The 17,502-nt window shown below is 37.4% G+C and overlaps 1 protein-coding gene and 1 pseudogene across 1 annotated transcript in view; both read left to right on the forward strand.

Annotated features, from left to right (window-relative positions):
- Positions 1–111: 111 nt before the first annotated feature.
- On the forward strand, positions 112–2,369 carry LOC139439218 (52 kDa repressor of the inhibitor of the protein kinase pseudogene; annotated as a pseudogene).
- Positions 2,370–10,053: 7,684 nt separating this feature from the next.
- The window catches only part of ABCC2 (ATP binding cassette subfamily C member 2), a 107,232-nt gene continuing 99,783 nt past the window's right edge, over positions 10,054–17,502 (forward strand). The window contains exons 1-2 of the mRNA XM_004459198.5: positions 10,054–10,246; positions 14,668–14,841. Of these exons, the coding sequence (XP_004459255.1) occupies positions 10,214–10,246; positions 14,668–14,841 (207 nt within the window). The 5' untranslated portion in view covers positions 10,054–10,213. The remainder of the gene's footprint in view (positions 10,247–14,667; positions 14,842–17,502) is intronic.

The raw sequence follows: 17,502 nt of genomic DNA on the forward strand, positions 1-17,502 counted from the left end.
ATCCTTCAGAAATCAGGGAGAGGGCATGCCTGCTGGCTTGGCTTCCCTCCCCTGCCCCAATATGCTGGTGGGCTGCCCTGAGGAGGCGGGAGGGCGAGACTGGAGGTGACGATGCCGAATTTCTGCACTGCCCCCAGCTGCACGTGGTGAGCACGCAGTCCCATCTGGCCTTCTTCAGGTTCCTGAGGGGCCCAGCAGATACCAGAAGTGGGTGGAGAATTGTAGGAGAGACTTGGAAGATAGAACACCCGACCAGCTAAATAAACAGTATCGGTTATTTGCCAAACACTTTGAGACCTCTATGATCTATAGAACTTAATAGGACAGTTCTTCAAGATAATGCTACACCAACAATATTTAATCTTACCAGTCATTTGAACAATCCACATAGCAGATACAGAAAATGAACACAAGAATGGAGTGAGGATGAAACCAGGACACTGAAACAGAAAAACAGATGAAACTTCTTAGCAGGGACAAAAACATAAAGAGTCAAACAGCAGCAATGCTCTGAACCCCAGTGCAGAAGGAGGAGATGAGGAACAGATAAAGACAGTTTACCTTTAACCATTGAAGAGAAGGAAAACAAAGAACACCGAAAGTCTTTATCTGAAATTTTGATTCTTATTGGAAAGCAAAACACACGTCTGGATGGACATGAGGCTGATGAACTCCCGGAAGGTCTCTTTACTCCTGATAAGGTTCAGGCATGGCTGGAGTGCCAAATAAATTCTGGTGAAGAGGTTCTGAGAAAGCGCTTTGAGACGACAGCAGTTAGCACATTGTTCTGTGAGAAAACACAGCTGAAACAGAAGCTAGCGATATGTGAGAGCTGCATTTGGGAAGGAATTCTCCAGGAAGTGAGAGACTCACACTTTTTTTCCTTTATCACTGATGATGTGGGGGACATAGCAGGGGAAGAGCACCTGCCCGTGTTGGTGAGGTTTGTCCATGAATCTCATAATCTGAGAGGAATTTGTGGGCTTCCTGCCTTATGAAGCTGATGCAGAAATTTTGGCTGTGAAATTTCACACTACAATAACTGAGAAGTGGGCACTGAACATGGAGTACTGTAGTGGATAGGGTTACATGGTGTCCAGTGGATTTTCTTCCAAAATGAAAGTAGTTGTTTCTAGACTTCTAGAGAATATCCCTCAAGCTATCTACACACTCTGCTCTTCCTGTATCTTAAATATATGGTTAATAAATCACTGCCTATGATGGGAATATCTGTTGCATTGGGAATGATAGAGGAAGTTTCTTCTTTTTTCCATCAATCACGACTACTTTTAGAACTTAACAATGTAATTTCTGTCCTTTTCCAGAGCAATGAAGAAAGGAGGAATGTACTGAAGGAAATTTGCCATTTTCTGCAGATAGGCAAGCATGATGCTTTTGAAATTTTAGTGGCTCTCCTGCAAGCACTTGTTTTTATGTTCAGATGGTATAAATAGTAACACAAATGTTAAATGGAATAACTGCATAGCTGCCTGAGCATTTGTACTCTGTAGGCAGTAACAGATTTTTATTTCATTGTTAGTTATTGTTCTTAAGAATGCCCTATCTTTTACAAGAGCCCTTGGGAAAAATTTCCAGGGGTAAATCTCTGATGTCTTTTTTGCAGCCAGCAGCTTCACAGCAGTGCTGCATTCGCTCAATGAAGTGATGGAAAGTATTGAAGTTTATCATAAATTTTGGTTTAAGGAAGTCACAAATTTGGCAACCAAACTTGATATTCAAATGAAACTCTGAGGCAAATTCCACAGGACTCAGCAAGATCAGCTGGAATCTCAGCTAACCTCTGAGGGTTACTGTAAAGAAACCTAAGTGTTCCAGTAGTGGAGCACATTATTCAGGAACTTGATACATTCTCAGAACAACACCTCAGAGCTCTTAAATGCTTATTTCTGGTGCCCTCTGTCATGGGTCAGCTCAAATTAAATACATCAGAGGAACACCATGCTGACATGTACAGAAGCAACTTACCCAATCCTGACGCACTCTCAGCTGAACTTCATTGTTGGAGAATCAACTGTAAACACAGAGGAAACATATAGAGCTTCCATCCATCGTTTATGAAACCCTCCATGTGCCTGACATCCTTCTTTTCCTAATGTTTATGCATTGTTGAAGGTCTATGTATTCTTCCTGTGATGAAGAAGGTTGAGAATGAACACTATGAAAATGGACGAAAGCATCTCAAAGCATACCTGGGGAATACTTTGACAGATCAAAGGTCAAGTAACTTAGCTTTGCTTAATATAAATTTTGATATAAAACATGATCTGGATTTAATGGTGAACACATATATCAAATTCTGTACAACTAAGTCGGAGCTTCCTACAAGTAATTTAGAAACCATTGACTGAGACTTTTTTAAAAAATACATAGATCGCAAAAAATGTTACATTAAAAAATATAAGAGGTTCTCATATACCCCACCCCCCGCCCCACCCCCACTCCTCCCACATCAAAAACCTCTTTTATCATTGTGGCACGTTCATTGCATTTGGTGAATACAGTTTGGAGCACTGCTGCACTGCATGGATAATAATTGTAGTTTTCGGGACTTTGAGCTGTCCAAAATGATACTGACTAGGAGACTTTTAAAATAGGTCTTCTCTTCTGTTTGGAGGAAAAACTGTAAGATGAATGTAGGCTGCTTAATCACTGAATATCTTTACCTATAGGTACATTGAATGCATCAATCATTAATAATTTACCTACTTAAAGGGTCCCTGTTTGAACTCTTATGCTTTGAAGACCCTTCTATTCTTCTAGAAGATAATATTGAAAGTGCCACGTTTCATTTCTGTGTGATCTCTGTTAGTGACACTCTGGAATTATTTTAGTTAAGTCATTTTAGACATAATATTTATCATTACTGTAGATCTAGTTATCAGGTTATCAGTCCACTTATCGATACTTCAAAGAAATAAGTGTTGAGGAGGTATAGAAGGAAAAGAAGACATTTTGTAAAATGTTACAATGAGGCTAATGACTGACCTTTAACTAATAGGAGTTTTAAGTATATTGCTATAATTTTGTATTGGATGGTTAAGGGAATTACCAGAGAGTGAGAGAAATTGAGCTTGCCAAGAAAGGATTTCAGTGTAGATTTTGTCTTTATCAAATGAGCATAAGTAAGTTACATTTAAAGTTCAAATATTTTTCCCCATGTCTGGTTGCTGTGGTTTACCTTCCTTTGTTGAAGCTAAACCTTCACAAGCTTTGTAGCAGGTTTGTGTTGAATACTTCTGTTTCATGGTCAAGGCAGAATCAAGAGGCCATGGGTACTGACAACTGATTTGTCTCTTTTTTTCTATTTCCATGAATATATCTACTGCCTCATCTTGATTTATAAGCAAAACCCAGAAAGCCTACAAAAATAAGTGTTTTGTGATTTATCTAGGAATAAAACAAAAAATATTGCTGTTATTTTTCATGAAGAAAACCAATTTGTACAGCTTATTTCACTCAATAAAATGCGAACTTTGTTTTTTAAAATCAAGGAGAAACTAAGACTTTCCCAGATAAACAAAAGCTAAGGGAATTAATTATTAATAAACCTTCCCTACAAGAAGTGTTAAAAGGATTTCTTCAGGCTGGAATAGAAGGACACTAGATGACAACTCAAAGCCATATAAAGGGAAATGGATGTGGCTCAAACAGTTGAATGCCTGCCTATCACATGGGAGCTCCTGGGTTCTTAAAGAAGATGAGCAAGAAGTGAGCTGATGTGATAGGCTGGTGTGGTGAGCTGAGGCAACAAGATGATGCAATGAAGAGACCCAATGAGGAAACACAATGAGAGACACAACAAGTGGGAAGTGGAGGTGGTTCAAAGGACTAGGTACCTCCCTTTCACATGGGAGGTCCCAGGTTTGGTTCCCAGTGCCTCCTAAAAAGATGAGCACACAATGAACAGACACAGAAAGGAGATAGTGAGCACAAATAATGAGGGGGAGAGGGAGAAATAAATAAATAAAATATTTTTAAAAACTCATGTGAAGGGAGTGAATGTATCTCAGTAGTTGAATGCCTGCTTACTATATATGAGGTACTGAGTTCAAGCTTCAGTACCTCCTTGAAAAAAAAGCCATATGAAGAAATAAAGACCTCTGGTAATGGGTAACTATGTAGGTAAATATGAAAGTTAGTATCATTGTATTTTTCGTTTGTAACTCCTCTTTTAATTTCCTGTATGTTTTAAAGACAAATGCCTGAAACAATAATAATAAATTGCTTTATTATGTTTAGTATTTATTATGTTTGCTAATGAGTACACAAGGTATAATGATATAAATCATGAAAATAACAAAAATAATGGGGGATGGAGCTGGATAGGAGCAGAGTTAATATTGAAGCGAAGTTGGTATCATTTTAAACAGTTGGTATAAATTTAGAATATTAATTGTAATCCCCCATGGTAACCACTAAAAAAATAACTGAAATATTTACAGAAAATGAAGAGGTAATCAAAATGGTACACTAATTTTTTTTAAAAAATCAAGCACAGAAGAAGGTAGTTTTTTTTTTTTAATTTGTCTTCCCTTCTCTGCCCCCCCTCCAGTTGTCTGCTCTCTGTGTCCACTCACTGTGTATTCTTCTGTGTCCACTTGTATTCTTGTCAGTGGCACCGGGAATCTGTGTCTCTTTTTTGTTGTTGCATCATCTTGTTGTGTCAGCTCTCCATGTGTGTGGTGCCATCCTGGGCAGACTGTGCTTTTTTTTCATGCAGGGTGGCTCTCCTTATGGGGCTCAGTTGTTGTGCATGGGGCTCCCCTACACGGGGGATACCCCTGCATGGCACAGCACTCCTTGCATGCATCAGCACTGGGTGGGGGCCAGCTCATTATGGGTCAGAAAGCCTTGGGTTTGAACCCTCGACTCCCATGTGGAAGGCGGATATTCTATCCATTGAGCCAAATCCGCTTCCCAGAAGGAGGTAGTATTGAGGGAGAGAAGGTGGCTCAGGCAATTGAGCACCTCTCTCCCATATGGGCGGTCCCAGTTTCAGTTGCCAGTGCCTCCTAAAGATAAGATGACCAGACACAGAAAGCACACAAGGAATGGACAGGGAGCAGACAATGAGCACAAACCATGAGGGGGACATACATAAAGAAAATAAATCTTAAAAAAAAAAAAAAAAAGTAGTATTGGAAGAATTGAGGAACAAAAAAGAGATGACATATAGAAAACAAATAGCAAAATGGCAGAAGTCTTTCATTATTGGTAATCACTTTAAAATAAACTGGATTGAACCTCACCAACTAAAAGAGACAGATTGGCAGGATGGAATTAAAAATTATTTAAATACATGCTGCTTACAAGAGACTCACTTGATAGCCAAAGACACAAATAGATTGAAGGTGAAAGAATGGGCAAAGGTATTTGATGCAAATAGTAACCAAATAGAAAGATTGGTTGCTATATTAATATAAAACAAAAGAGATTTTAAATTATAAAAAATGTTGCAAGAGACAAAGAAGGACATTAGATATTTATAAAATACTCAATTCATTAAGAAGATATAACGATTATAAATATAAATGCACCAAACAATAGAGTTCCAAATTATATAAAGCAAACATTGATAGACTTGAAGGGGGAAATAGGCAGTTATACAGAAATACTTGAGAGTTCAGTATCTCACTTTCAAGAGTGGATAAAACAGTGAGGAAGAAAATAGAAAAGGAAATAGAGGACTTAACACTAAAAACCAATTTACCTAACAGGCATTTACAGAACACTTCACCATCAACAACAAAATACTCATTCTTCTCAAGTGCACATGGATCATTTTCCAGGATAGGCCATAAAACAATTCTCAATAAATTTTAGAAGACTGAAATCATCCAAAATATCTTCTCCAAACACAATGAAATGTAGATAGAGATCATTAACAGAAGGAACAGGAAAATTTACAAATATAAGAAAATAAGCAACACACTTTAAACAACCAATGGGTCAAAGAAGAAATCACAAGGGAAATTAGAATATACTCTGAGATGACTGAAAACAAAAGCAAAACTTATGGGATGGATGAAAACAGTGCTTAGAGAGAAATATATAGCTGTAAATGCCTACATTAAAAAAGAAGAAAGCTCTCAAATTGATAGCCAAACTACACACCTCAAGATATAAGATAAAAGAAGAGCAAACTAAACACAAAGCTAGCAGAAGGAAGCAAATAGTCAAGATTAGAAGAGAGATGACTGAAATAGTGAATATAAACATGAAAGTCAATGAAACCAAAAGTTTGTTCTTTGAAAAAAATCATCTAGATTGACAAATTTATCTCAACTCACTAAGAAAAAAAGAGAAAAGACACAATTAACTAATACCAGAAATGAAAGTGATAACATTACTAATGACTTTGCATTAATTAGGATTATAAGAGAATGGTGTGAACATTTTACACCAACAAATTAGATCATTTAGATAAATTGGACACATTCTTAGAGACACAAAACTGACTCAGAAAGAAAGACAAAATCTCAACAAACCCAATACAAGGAAAGAGATCAAAACTAATAAAAAAACATCCCAACAGAGCAAAGTCCAGAACCAGATGGCTTTACTGGTAAATTCTACCAAACATTTTAAAAAAGAGTTAATACTAATCCTACTCAAAATTTTCCACAAATGAAAGAAGAGGGACCACTTCTTAACACATTCTGTGAAGTTGTCATTACTCTGATACCAAATCCAGACAAAAACCTAGAAAAGAAAACTTCAGATCAATATCCTTTATGAATATAAACATAAATGTCCTCAACAAAATACTGGCAAGCTAAACTTAATAGCATACTAATAGAATTATACACCCAAACCAAGTGTTATTATCCCAGAAATGCTAAAGTGGTTCAATAAAAGAAAACCAATTAATAACCACATGAACTGAACAAAGGAAAAAACAAACTCATGACCATCTCAACAGAGGCAGAGAAATATTTAACAAAATTCAACACCTTTCATGATAAAAACACTCGCAGACTGGAAGTGCAAGGGAACTTTCTTTTACAAGAAACCCACAGCTAAAACCTATGCAATGATGAAAGATTTTAAAAATTTCCCCTATGACTGTTATTCAACATTGCACTGGAAGTCCTCCTCAGCATAACGAGGCAAATGCATACATGCATACGTAAAATTAAAAAAAATAAAAAAGTTTGAATTGGAAAGAAAAAAGTAAAATATCTCTATATGCAAATGACATGATTATATAGAATATCCCATAGATCCCACTACTCCCCACAAAATTATTAGAACTAATAAACCAATTAAGCAAAGTTGCAGGATATAAGACCAACACAGAAAACCAGTTGTTTCAATCTGTGTTCAAGTGTAACAAAAGTACACTAATGAAAGATGTTGTTAATGGGGGAAACTGAGGGAGGGGAAGGAGGTAGGGTATATGGGAATCCCCTATATTTTCAGTGTAATATTTATGCAATCTAAAGCTCCTTTAAAAATAAAGAAAAAAAATTTTAAATTATACCAGCAGTGTATAAACTAAAGAGGAAATTAAGAAAACAATTCCCTTTACAATACCATCCAAAAAGATAACATACTAAGGAATAAATTTAACCAAGGAGGTAAAAAGACTTAGTCACTGAAATCTACAAAACACTGTTGAAAGAAGTAAAAGAATATCTAATTAAATGAAAATAGGGCTTATGTTCATGGATTGGAAGACAGTATTATTAAGATGGCAAAACTATCCAAAGCAAACTTCAGTAGCAATGCAATCCTTATCAAAATTCTAATGTTTTTTTTTTCAGAAATGGAAAAGCTGATCCTCAAATTCACATGGAGTTGCAAGGACCCTGTTTAGCCAAAACAATATTGGGCTTTTCTGGTCAACCAACATGGTGGTATAAGATTCTCCAACATTCCATTCCACCACAGAATTTTTGCACAATTAGCAAATACTGGCATAGCCACGTCCTCAAACCTCTGGAAAAGAGTTCAAGGACTGCAGTGACTGGGCAAATGCTGATTCAAGAAAGCACAGCTTTAGAAGTGGTAGGAGAAGTTTGTGGTACCCTTGCTGTCCCTTCCCACTCCCCTCCCCAGCATGGAAATATTCACCCACTTTAGAACCAAAGTTGAATTTCTATATTGGTTTTGGGGTCCTTACCATCTCAATAAAGATAAAAACTGAGAATTAATATCTCACTATTTTAGATATTCCTACTCCTTCCTTCTAATATGGTACTGAATTGGATGTGTATTAGGGCGATCTTTTGTCCAAGTGTGACTTGCCAGGGTAAGTCAGATAAAATTATTCCTCTATTGCTTGGCATTTTCCAAAATTATCCAAGCTCTGTCCTTCTAGATTCACTGTTACATTTAATTACCCTTTGTTTTTCTAGACTCCAGTTTAGTGTTTCCCACACAGGTATTGTTTTATTAATATTCTACCACAGAACTTCAGAACTATGTTGATAACCAAATTGGTTCCATATGATCCTGCAAATGATGGTGCTTAGACCTTAAGACATTGACAAGCATGTCTGGCTGCTGTTAAGGTAGGATGCCCTCATTTTTTTTCCATGTAAAGATTTTTTTAATTGTGGTAACACAAAGTTTCCTATTTAAGCCATTTTAAGTGTACAAGTCGATGGTATTAATTACATTCACAATGTGTGGTCTCATCCACACCATTGGTGACTATTTGAATTGGTGACTCCTGAAAGGAAAAAGATTCTATTTTTGAACCGATCCTTTCCTGTGGGTGTGAGACCTTTTTGATTGGACGGTGTCATTGAGAGGTGTGACTCAGGTTCAGTCTCTGCCCTCTTGCTGGGAGTTATAGTATATAAATGGGGGACGGGGGCAGGAGGGAGGGAGCTCTGCCTTTTCTGATCCTGCCATGTGAGAGAGGACTTGAGGGTTGCTAGCAGCCAAAGATTAAGCAAAAGGCCAAGTGGCTGGCCCACAGAGCAGCTCAAGGCTGCTTCACCATTTGGCAGGACCCTAGGATTACCAGTAGCTGACTTTGGTGAGGAAGCATCTCTGCTGGTGCCTTGGTTTGGACATTTCATGGCCTCAGAACTGAAATAAAATCCCCATTATATAACCCAATCCATTTCTGGTAATTCATATAGGCAGACCCATGGCAAACTAAGACACCATCCATTACTAAAACATTTTCTTCATCCCAAGCAGAACCTCTATATGCATTAAGCAATAACTCGCCATCTCCCTGGTCCCTGGTAACCTCTAATCTACTTTCTGTCTGTATGAATTTGTTTTCTATATATTTCATAAAATGGAATCATACAATATTTGTCCTTTTGTGTCTGGCTTATTTCACTTAACGTAATATTTTCAAGGCTCATCCATGATGTAGCATATATCAGAACTTCATTCCTTTTTATGGTTGAAAAAAATTCCATTGTATGTACATATTACATTTTGTTTTTCCATTCATCTGCTGAAGTACACTTCCACATTTTAGGATGTCCTGATTTTAAAATAACATTTGCCTTAAAAATATTAGCACACAAATAATATCTAACAATTATGGAAAAATAGAAAATACAGACAAGAAAAACAAAAATAAAAATCACCCACTATCTCACCATTTAGAGATTGCTGAGGTTAACATTTTGCTGCACAAGTTATATATATATGGGTTCACACCTGATATACTATTTCATAGCCTACTTTTTCAAAATCTACACTATTTTTAACCATGTTTTAGGCTCTATGTTCTTAATTTAGAATCCAGAGAAATGGGATATTGCACATTTCTATAAACTCTAAGATTTTAAAACAGAAATAAAACTGTGCCTCTCCATCAATGCTTTTCTTTTTATGTCATTTGTCTTCAGGAGAATGAAAGTCTTCTCCACTCCAGATTTATCAATCAGCTCTGCACTTCCTTTGGCAGTTCCTCTTATGTATGTGTAAACCTACAGAGACGTCTAGTACTTTGGGAACTGGTGAGTTCACCTGTCCCTGGGGCTCTTCAGTCACATGTCTATCCACTGAGGTAATATAAACATGCTTCCAGGCAAGGCTAATGATTAAATAGTTGGGATGAAAGGTCAGGAGACTTTAGCTGGAACATCTGAATAGCAAAACACCAGAAAGGGAGATAGCATATTACCACTTGCCTCTGACCTTCTCTGAGGAAAAGACAGACTAAGAAACAACTCAGTCATAGAAGAGCCTTCATTTCAGAAACACGCCAGCAATCATGCTGGAGGAATTCTGCAACTCTACTTTTTGGGTGAGAAATCCCACTTATCCTCACTTTTGTCTCTTGTCAGGCTCAGAACATGCAGCGGATTATCCTAGAGTGAACACCAATAAGAACCAGATAAGTTAGATATGCAGTTGACCTAAAGCTCAGGCTTTTTAAGTATGAATATGTCATAGTTTTTCCAGAGGATATACTATCTGGGAGAAATAAGATATTGTCTAATATATGGTCATTTTATGCCAGATACTCTTCTTGGATTAGCTAGCTGCAGAATTGCCTTCTCAAAAGAGAGAAAGACTTCCAATTTCATCAATATTAGGAGGAGGCATTGTGTTATGTGGGGTAGAAGAGGAGACGCTCCATGACTGTCTTGTTGAGATATGTTGATGTTGAAATGTTAATGGTGTATTCTAGAGGAATTATCCAGCTGGCACTGATTGATATGGACTAGCAGTTGAGGCAGGGGATGCAAATTTGGGCGTCATGAACACTTGAGAAAATGTTTGATTCATTAGAATTAGGCAATATTGTTTTTTAGAAGAGAAGAGGAGGAAGAGGCACCAGTGAAGGAGAAGTAGGCATTTAGAAGATGAATCAGAATAGTATAACATCGTGGAGTCATAAAAGGCAGATAATTTCAAGAGAGTAAGGGTGCAAATGGTACTAAAAGGTTTAGAGGAATAAGGAATGAAAAAGGACTTGGACTTAGTGATTCTTTAAAATAATGACTTTCTTGCACTATTTTTCACAAAGTATGGTCTGCAAATTCCTAGCATCAGAATCACCTGATATGCTTGTTAAAGTAGTTTAATTATCTTAGGTGGCTCTTGTGAATTCTAAAGTTTGGTAAACAATATTTTAGAGTTCAAAGCAAAAACTCTGGTTTACATCCTTAGGGGTGGGTTTCAGCAATGGCTTTTTATTTTTTTTAAAGACTCCAATGTGATTTCAATGTGCAGAGTTGAGAATCACTTACCTATAAAACAGTTTCATTAATTCTGGGTGGAAGTAAATTGGAAAGTGGGTTGGGAAGAAAGGAAGTAGTGGGAACAACTATAGTAATGTTTAGTAATGAATAAAAAGAGAGAAATTGAAAAACAACTTAAGGAAGGGAGAGCTGGTGAACCTAGGTACTTGTAGGGTAGAAGATCCTGTATATATTTTGAGGCCAAAGAAAAACAAGTGAAGAAGAGAATAAAGATTCTATCGTTAGGAATTAAATGATGGGACCAAATCCCAGAAAAGTTGAAGGGGGTGAGTTGAGGTCAAGGGCAGAATAACTCAACTTTTAAAAGAAACTCTGGAGGTGTCCCCTCCCTCCAATCTGTGCTTAATAAGCCTTCCAGGTTTTTCTGATGTATGCTAAAGTCTGAAAAACACTGGTATAGAAATAAGATTGAGGTAGAGAGGCGAACAGATGAAAAAATTCAATTAATAATCATAATATCTCAGTGAAATAGATTTCATTTTGGAATGTCAAATTAAGCAGGGAAGAGGGCTGCACAGGATGATAGGACAGGGTTTAAGAAGAATGGAGGAGCTAAAGCTGCTGTGTGGGGAGCAGGGCTATAAGACATTTGAGAGAGGCTTACCAAACAGTAACTCACCATTCTTTTCCATGTATAAACCTACCTCCTGTAGGTCTCTATCATCAGGATGTAAGTTCTCGATTAGACAGATTTTGGAAAGTGTCTGATTAATGCTCCCATATTAATTTGATGGTCAATTTTTTTAAAAAATCTTTAACTACTTTACTCAATTTTTAGGAAAACGTGATTTTTTCAGTATTTTAAACTTTTCAAGCTTTTAAGTCACTTGACAATTAAAGTTGAAGCAAATTCAATTAAATACAATGGAATAATTAAAAGTAATCCTATCTATGAACTTAAGAAGAGCTTTACTTAATAAAACTTTGTCAGACATCAGATAATAATTCTGGGCAGCATTTAAAATCTCTAATGAATACTGAATTGAAATGGAGTCTCTTTGGAGTCATCTTTTAAATTCATATAAAGATTTAGGTGGTCTGTGGATAAGCAATGTTAGCATCACCCAGGAGCTTGTTGGAAATTCAGAATCTTGGGCCCCACCCCTGATTTTCTGAATCAGAATCTGTATTCTAACAAGATCCCCATTTAAGTTGGAGAAGCACTTCTCCAAGTGGCTAGCATTAAGGGTCATAATAGATGGTCTATTGTTGCCTGAACAAAGAAATAAATGATTACGTGGGAAAATGGCTATTAGGAGAGCCTGGGGCAAAAAATTAACAGTAACATACTTCAATGAAAAATTCAAATCAGTGCATAAAAAACTTGGTATTTTAAGCTGCGGTAACCTAACCAGGTGAGATGTGGATTCCCAAGGAAAAGGACAATTATTTAAAGTGGTTTCATAGTCTGAAAATGAATTATGGTAATTTTTTTTAATTCTTAAAAGATTATTTTTTAAAATTGAGGTGCTTTTGTGGACAAGGTAGTAGACTCTTATGCATTCAACACGTCAATAAACTTCTGGGTAGATCCATGTGCCAAAACCACAGTAGGGGCTGTGGATATAAAGATAAATTAGATTCAGTTCCTGCCTTCAAGGAGTATATAGTCTAGTAAAGGAGACATGTAACATAAATGTGAGAAGAAGAAGGAACATCATGGGCAAACTGAGTTTAGACAAAATTTTCCATATATGGACTCTTTCTGAGAATGCATTAGGGGTTTTCTGTAACTATTAAGTGAAAAAATAAATGTAAAGCCCTTCCATAATACCCAAGAAATGTTATTGTTATCCTGAATACTTATTTAAAAAATTTTTGGTACTATAGTTGTATAGCTTTAATCACATTATTTAACCACCTTATGCTTAAATTCCCTCATCTGTAAAATGGAGATAACTATAATATCTACCTCTTCGGGTTGTGGAGAGAATTAAATGAGTCAATACAAGCACTGGGTACGTGGTGCTTTTATTGTGGTGGTGGTTGTTACCATCCAGGAAGTAGAGGTTTTGCTAATTAAAGCTGGGGCAGATCAGGACTTTTTCTACGAAGTTTGGGACTGGCAAACTTGGAGAATTTGAGAAGAGGCTCCCTTGATTCCCAAGCAGACTATGTCAATTTCTACCGTGAAAAAGAGATGAAAAAAAAAAGGGGGGAGAGATGATGGGGCAGAAGTTAGCAGAGCTCATGGGCAGTATTTCCCATCTTAGAAAGAACCTGGGTCCCCAGAGGCCTCAAAGCCAGGGCATGATTCCCACAGGAAGGTGGGGCATAATTAGCCCCAGTATCTCACCAGGCCATTTCCCCGGGAATTCTAAAGTTATCTGATAGTATCTTGGCTGGGGCACTTCAAACTTTTTTTTTCCCAATTTTTTTCAATAGTCTGCAAACAGCTGCACAAAACAACTTAAAAGTATTTATTGGAAGAGAAATTCTACCCTCACAACTGGGTGCCTCCTGATCCTTATCTCCACCCCACATGACACCTCATTTAATGTAGAAGGCAAAGAACGGTACAAAACTTGCTGAAAATAAGCCTTCCCTTCAACTGCGCTTTTGCCACTCAATGGGGAAGGCAGCCAGGCTCCCTCATTCTGATAAGAGCCCTCTGGATTGCAGGAGGCTAAATGTCATAGTATGACTAAGCATTCTGACTGCCCCATGCCTACATGTTTGAACAGCAGACACTGAGTTCAATCAGTGCTGGAGACTGGCATGAAAGCAAGTGGGTTTTTTTGCTGTTTTTTTTTTTTAAAGATTATTCATTTATCCACCCCACCCCACCCCCATTGTTTTGGGCTCACTGTCTGCTCTCTGTGTGTTCATCTGTGTCTGCTTGTCTTCTCTTTAGGAGGGACCTTCTGGAGTGGGAGAGAGGCATTCAATCTCTTGTGCCACCTCAGCTCCCTGGTCTGCTGTGACTCTTATTGTCTCTCCTCTGCGTCTGCTTTTGTTGTGTCATCTTGCTGCATCAGCTTTCCACACCAGCCAACTTGCCTTTCACCAGGAGGCTCCAGGAATCCAACCCTGGACCTCCTATATTGTAGATGGGAACCCAATCAATTGAGCCACATCTGTTTCCCTAAACGAGTGTTTTTATCCAAGGAACTAGTCTTCCTTTGAATTTCGGAATCATCCCTCCACTTCCTACCATCTGGCAAGTGCAGTGGGATGTAACAAGTACATGGGAGTTGACTAAAATTCAGAGTCCAGTTTTAGGATCACAGGAAGATAGTTTCTAAAGGCTATGTTGGCCACAAAAGTCCCTAAATGTCATTAAACAGTGAGCTTGCATCAAAAGGGAGTGAATAGGGTAATACAGGTAGATAAAGAGAAGGGTTGGCTATGGCTATGGTTGGAGTTAAATTGTTTGGAAGCCCATGACATATGTTGGTGTATGGTCCTCTGTCTTCAAAAAATGCATGTATCCAATATTCCTTCATTTTTTATTTCCCAGAATTCCTCACTCCTGGATAGCCCGGAGATTGACCTGCCACTTTGTTTTGAACAAACTGTTCTGGTGTGGATTCCCCTGGGCTTCCTTTGGCTTCTGGCCCCTTGGCAGCTTCTCCATGTATTTAAATCCAGAACCAAGAAATCTTCTGTAACCAAACTCTACCTTGCTAAGCAGGTACGGTAAGCCCATTATTTTCTAACTCTAATTCTTCGGCACACAATAGAAATATTTTCTTTGTCATTAAAGTGTCCTCTTTCATGTCTTTAACCTGCTTTCCCATTTGCCGCTGAGCCAGGTAGAGCAGTGCTCTGGGTGTCCCACTCTGCTGCCCTAAGCCTCCCTGGTCCCTTGTCATAATTCTTAGTTAAGTTGATTTTGATTTGTCCATAATAATAGTGACTCAAATCTTAGAGATATTAAGTTCCCTGAACACCAACGATAAGCCTCCATCAGTCAAAGTCTTATCACAATTTTCAACGTTTGAAAAGAAAACACTGGATTACCTGTCCTTAAGCTGATCTAATAAATCAGGAGACTGTAATTCAATTGGCACTGACCATAAGGTAAAAAAGAACCATATAAAGTGCCCTCTGCTCCATTTGGGCATTTTCAACTATCGCTCATGTACCAAAGCTTGGATCTCAATTGGGGTTTCCATCTTCCCAAAGTCTTTCTTGAATGTGGAAGATCCCTCACAGTGGGAGGGAGACAGACTGAGTGCTCAGCAACATACCCAAGCAGGAAAAGAATGGAAAAGAGAGGGCGTGACTGGAGGAGAGTGCTCAGGAGAAATGAGGGGAGGAGCCCCTCAGCCAACTGCACTAATTAATTCAGAGCAGGGGTTTTGTGTGAACTGAAAGATCCTCAATCCAGTTTGTAAAGCTACCCCTTAAGTCCACTATCTGCTTCCTTCTACTAGGATTTTTCTACGTCTTGATCTTTAAGTAGTTTTAGAAAGCCAAATTAGTCCTATGAGCAATGAATATCAATGACTTCAAGTTACCTGGAACCTAAGAGAAAAGGAAAGGGCTTGGCCAAAGAAGTGGGATACATAGTGATGCTCTGAGGTGGGGACTGGTGGTGCTTTTGTTGGACTCTGAATAGAGAAGAGTCACTGAGAGCCAGAGTCAATGTCACAGTCTGCTTTGTTTACCTGAGTACTTAGGGTCTGGCATTCAGTATGTATTTGTTGAATGTTTGTGTTAAATGCTCCCTAGGACTAGAGGTTGAGTCAAGAGTGTGTTAGACTTTTTCTGAATATTGAACATGCTTCAGTATCATTGGAGATGAGTCAGAACCTGAGTCAGCAAGTTGGGTGGCTTCTGGTTAATGAGCAAACCTGTATCATATCTTAATTAAACTATTAATTAACTTCTTTTCTGTCATTCCACTTTATGAAAATGAGTAAAATTATAGATATGTGTATAGAAAAGGGTACAAGAGAAAATAAGTACATACAAAACAACTGTGTGGCTGAACATCATTTTCAAAAATTCAATTACCCAGGAAGAGTTGCCTCCAGTTTAGATATTCAGTATTTGGGTATATAAATGTTATGCCAAAGCAAGCCAGACACAAAAGGACAAATACTGTATGATTGTGTTACTATGAACCAAATATGTTGTGTAACATGTTGCATGATTAAAAAAAAAATTTTTTGTATCCAGTATATTTAATTGAGAAATGTATGTCTTTATTCCACTGTTTTCTTATTTTTAAATTATTGTTTATATTTCCAATTAAATGTATAAAATAAAATAAAATGCTACGCCAAGCCTATGTTTAAAATGACTAAGTAGGAAACCAGATGGAAAATTATGCCATACATATTCAGTTCTTACCATTAAACATTTAACCACAGGACTTTAGCTTGGACTACTTTGAACTAATCAATAAAGATTCATTAGTCACCATCTTGTTTAGATCTCTAACAGTCATTCTCTTCTTCTACCTAAAAGTAACATTAAATGTGGCTGATTAACATCCATAAGAACCTAAGCATTAAGGGTTAAGAAACAACATTTAGAACCCCAATACAATGATGTGATTTGAAGAATGTGTATTAAAATTGTTGAGGGGGTAGGAGGATAAGGGGAGATATAGATGAAACAAAATAGGTCATGAATTTTTTTAAATTTTATTTACTTTCATTTTTATTTTATTATTTTATTTTATCCCCCCCAAGATGGCTCCTTTGTCTGTCTGCTCATTGTCTGCTCATCTTCTTGAGAAGGCACTGGGAAGAGAACCAGGGACCTTCCATATGGGAGGTGGGAGATCTACTGCTTGAGCCACATCCTCTCCCAGTCAAGAGTTCTTAATTACTAAAGCTTGGTAATGGGCATGTGGAGGGTTATTATATTACATATTTTTCTTTTTGTGTATTTTTTAAATTTCCAGAATAAAAATATTTTAAAACATAAAAAATAGAAATCATATATATATGTGTGTGTGTATATATATATATATAATCATTTTGGCAAGAACTCACTCTTTAGATCTGTGCTAACGATAGAACTGCAAATGAACTGGGAACTTTCCATACTTATGAGGGGAAAAAATATTGTAGACACTAGATTTCAGTGACAGCAACAAATAGTTGTTTTGCCACTTTCCCCATTTATCTACCTACTAACTACAAGACTGTGGCTTTAAGAAAGTTTTCCAATTACTTGATGAAGCGCTAGTCTGACCTCAAATAAGGACCTAACATTTTGGCACAATTACATTTAGCTTTGTGATGGGTTGCTTTTCAGAATATAGTCCTTCATTCTTGAGTTGACTTCAGTTTCTTATCAACATTAACTTCTGTTCTAGAACTTCAGCTCAAAGGAA

The sequence above is a fragment of the Dasypus novemcinctus genome, chromosome 6, assembly GCF_030445035.2.
Source record: "Dasypus novemcinctus isolate mDasNov1 chromosome 6, mDasNov1.1.hap2, whole genome shotgun sequence".
Classification (NCBI taxonomy): domain Eukaryota; kingdom Metazoa; phylum Chordata; class Mammalia; order Cingulata; family Dasypodidae; genus Dasypus; species Dasypus novemcinctus.